General features: G+C 44.0%; 1 protein-coding gene across 1 annotated transcript in view; it reads left to right on the forward strand.

Annotated features, from left to right (window-relative positions):
* PRPS1 (phosphoribosyl pyrophosphate synthetase 1) overlaps positions 1-2,235 on the forward strand; it is a 21,337-nt gene extending 19,102 nt beyond the window's left edge. The window contains exon 6 of the mRNA XM_017859361.1: positions 1,156-2,235. Coding sequence (XP_017714850.1) covers positions 1,156-1,248 — 93 coding nt within the window. The 3' untranslated portion in view covers positions 1,249-2,235. The remainder of the gene's footprint in view (positions 1-1,155) is intronic.
* Positions 2,236-3,131: the final 896 nt, after the last annotated feature.

Raw genomic sequence — 3,131 nt, forward strand, 5'->3', positions numbered from 1 at the left:
TTTGTGATGGAGCTCTCGTTGCCCAGGCTGGAGTGCAATGGTGCGATCTCGGCTCACCACAACCTCTGCCTCCTGGGTTCAAGCGAGTCTCTTGCGTCAGCCTCCCGAGTAGCTAGGATTACAGGCATGCGCCACCATGCCCGACTAATTTTGTATTTTTAGTAGAGATGGGGTTTCTCCATGTTGCTCAGGCTGGTCTCAAACTCCTGACCTCAGGTGATCCGTCCACCTTGGCCTCCCAAAGTGCTGGGATTACAGGCATGAGCCACCGTGCCCAGCCTATTCATAAGGATTTTAAAATGCGAACCCACCACCATTTTTTTTTTAGACAGGATCTCACTCTGTTGCCTAAGCTGGAGTGCAGTGGCCTGATCTTGACTCACTGCAGCCTCAAACTCCCAGGCTCAAGCGATCCTCCTACCTTAGCCTCCCAAGTAGCTGGGACTACAGGCATACACCACCACCACACCTGGCTAATTTTTGTTTTATTGTAGAGACAGAGTTTCACCATGTTGCCCATGCTGGTCTCAAACTCCTGGGTTCAAGTGATCCTCCCACCTTGGCCTCCCAAAGTGCTGTGATTATAGGTGTGAGCCACAATGCCCAGCCGTTTTGATAAACCAGAGTCAGCATTTTTTCTCCATTAGCATTTTGACTCTTTCCTAAGTGGCTGTTTTGTTTTGTTGTTTTGAGACAGAGTCTCGCTCTGTCACTCAGGCTGGAGTGCAGTGGCATGATCTTGGCTCACCGCAACCTCCACCTCCTGGGTTCAAGCAATTCTCATGCCTCAGCCTCCCGAGTAGCTGGGATTATAGGCGTGCACCACCATGCTTGGTTAATTTTTGTATTTTTAGTAGAGATGGGTTTTCATCATGTTGGCCAGGCTGGTCTCCAACTCCTGGCCTCAAGTGATTTGCCCACCTTGGCCTCCCAAAGTGCCAGGATTAACAGGTGTGAGCAACCGTGCCCAGCCCTAAGTGGCTATCTTAAAAATGTTATGAAGAATAGCTGAGTGCAGCTTCATGACAGGGAAACAGCACAGTGTTGTAGTTTTAAGAGGAAGGGCACTTGCTTGGCTGCTCATCAGTGTCTACAAATTGGCCAGTCATTTCTGACCATATGATATTAACCTGATTTCCTTTCTTGCCTTTCTAGGTGATTGACATCTCTATGATCCTTGCAGAAGCCATCAGGAGAACTCACAATGGAGAATCTGTTTCTTACCTATTCAGCCATGTCCCTTTATAATAGAGTAACTTCTGAGGCTTTTTGAGAATAAAATCCACCCCACCCCTTGTTTCCCCTTGGTATTTGATGACAAATTCAGCAGAAGACCCGGCTTGCTCCAGTGTAGCTTTCTACATCCCACATCAGGTATATTAGAGCTTATCTGAATTGGGGAAAGACGGATTGAGATTAACTGCTGGGACTTCCTACCTGCATTATCTCATTCTGGCTTCCCTGATAATTCTGTGAGCCTTGCAGCTTTAACTATAGCTCAGCTGCTGCAAGATTTCAGACTTTTGAGGATGTTGTGTGAGGGTGTTTGACTGTGATTGGGGAAGCTCAGACTACTTTGCATGTAAATGCTTCAGGGTTTTCTTTGTTGAGAACAACTAGCAACAAAAGCAGCCCATGTGTGACCAGTTCTCCCCAAGGTCTATGCTAAATTATAGCAAGAGCCCTGGGCAACCCCAAACCTAGTTCTGGTAGCTGAGCACCCTGTAAGACAGGAGCAGACAGCTCGGCTTGAGCAGACATTGGGTGGGGGGTGGGGAGTGGTTGAGGGGGGAGGCAGCACAGTGCAGCAAATGTTTCTTGGGAGGAAGAAGCCTGATCCATCACCATCTGCTTGACTGTGTAGCTTGGATTCTCCTTTGTACCTATCCCTTTCGATTTGGCTTTACCTTCATCTATCTTGATCCTTTCCTGGCCAAATATCCTCTTGGGCCCAAATGAACATTGTACCATACTCTTCTGGAAAGCAAACATGCTTCCTGCTATGTAATTGCTAACATTTACATTAGATGATGTGCTGTAGTTTGATCTTCCTTAGCCTACTGCCACTGAGTCAGTAGGTTTTAGGTGGTATCGTAGTGCCTTTTGATTAATTTAAGTATTTAATTTTCATCTTCATTTGGATCTATTTGGCCTCTCATGAGCTGAGATTCCTGTTAAAGATTGATGTTATTGTCTCTTGTAGAGGAAACTAATAAAGTGTGTGTACCTGTGTGATTTGGGGTCTGTATCATAATCTATACTGATCTCTCTGCTGAAAGTTTGGTTTAGATAGATGTCTCACTGTCCAATGATAGCTGTTATTTGTTTCCAAACTACGTTAGCTTCATTGTTAAGCCAAGAGAAGACATTGGCAGCAGATTTATTCAACTGTAAGACTAAGATGTCTGGAGTTTACTGAGAATGTGATAGAGTGTAATTCTGTGCAGTATACCTAAATTATAGCATGTATAATGTCTGCTGGATTTCTAGTTCTTATTCCTGAAGATCCAAATTAGGTATTTTCTTATGGGAGGAGAGTTTCTGTGATTTATTCATTTTGAACTGATTTTGCCAAATGTGAGCATTTCCCTCCATTCATCAGTAATTGACATATGTTTGGCATTTACTTTCTTTCTTTCTTTTTTTCTTTTTTTTTTTTGAGATGGAGTTTCGCTCTTGTTGCCCAGGCTGGAGTGCAATGGCACAATCTTGGCTCACTGCAACCTCCGCCTCCCGGGTTCAAGCAATTCTCCTGCCTCAGCCTCCTGAGTAGCTGGAATTTACAGGCATGTGCCACCACGCCCACCTAATTTTATATTTTTAGTAGAGATGGGGTTTCTCCATGTTGTTCAGGCTGGTTTTGAACTCCTGACTTCAGGTGATCTGCCAGCCTCAGCCTCCCAAAGTGCTGGGATTACAGGATGCCCGGCTGGGCATTTACTTTCATCCCTTCTAAATAAGAACTACTTTGAGAAGGTAAATGTACAAAATTTAAGGATGAATTATTATGCATTCCAAAATTTTGAGTTTCTTTCCTTTCTTTTATTTTTTCTTTCTTTCTTTCTCTTTTTTTCTTTCCTTTCTTTTCTTTTCCTTTCTTTTTCTTTTCTTTCCTTTCTTTCTTTTCTTTC

Source organism: Rhinopithecus bieti, unplaced genomic scaffold (assembly GCF_001698545.2).
Source record: "Rhinopithecus bieti isolate Rb0 unplaced genomic scaffold, ASM169854v2 scaffold_50805, whole genome shotgun sequence".
In the NCBI taxonomy this organism is placed as follows: domain Eukaryota; kingdom Metazoa; phylum Chordata; class Mammalia; order Primates; family Cercopithecidae; genus Rhinopithecus; species Rhinopithecus bieti.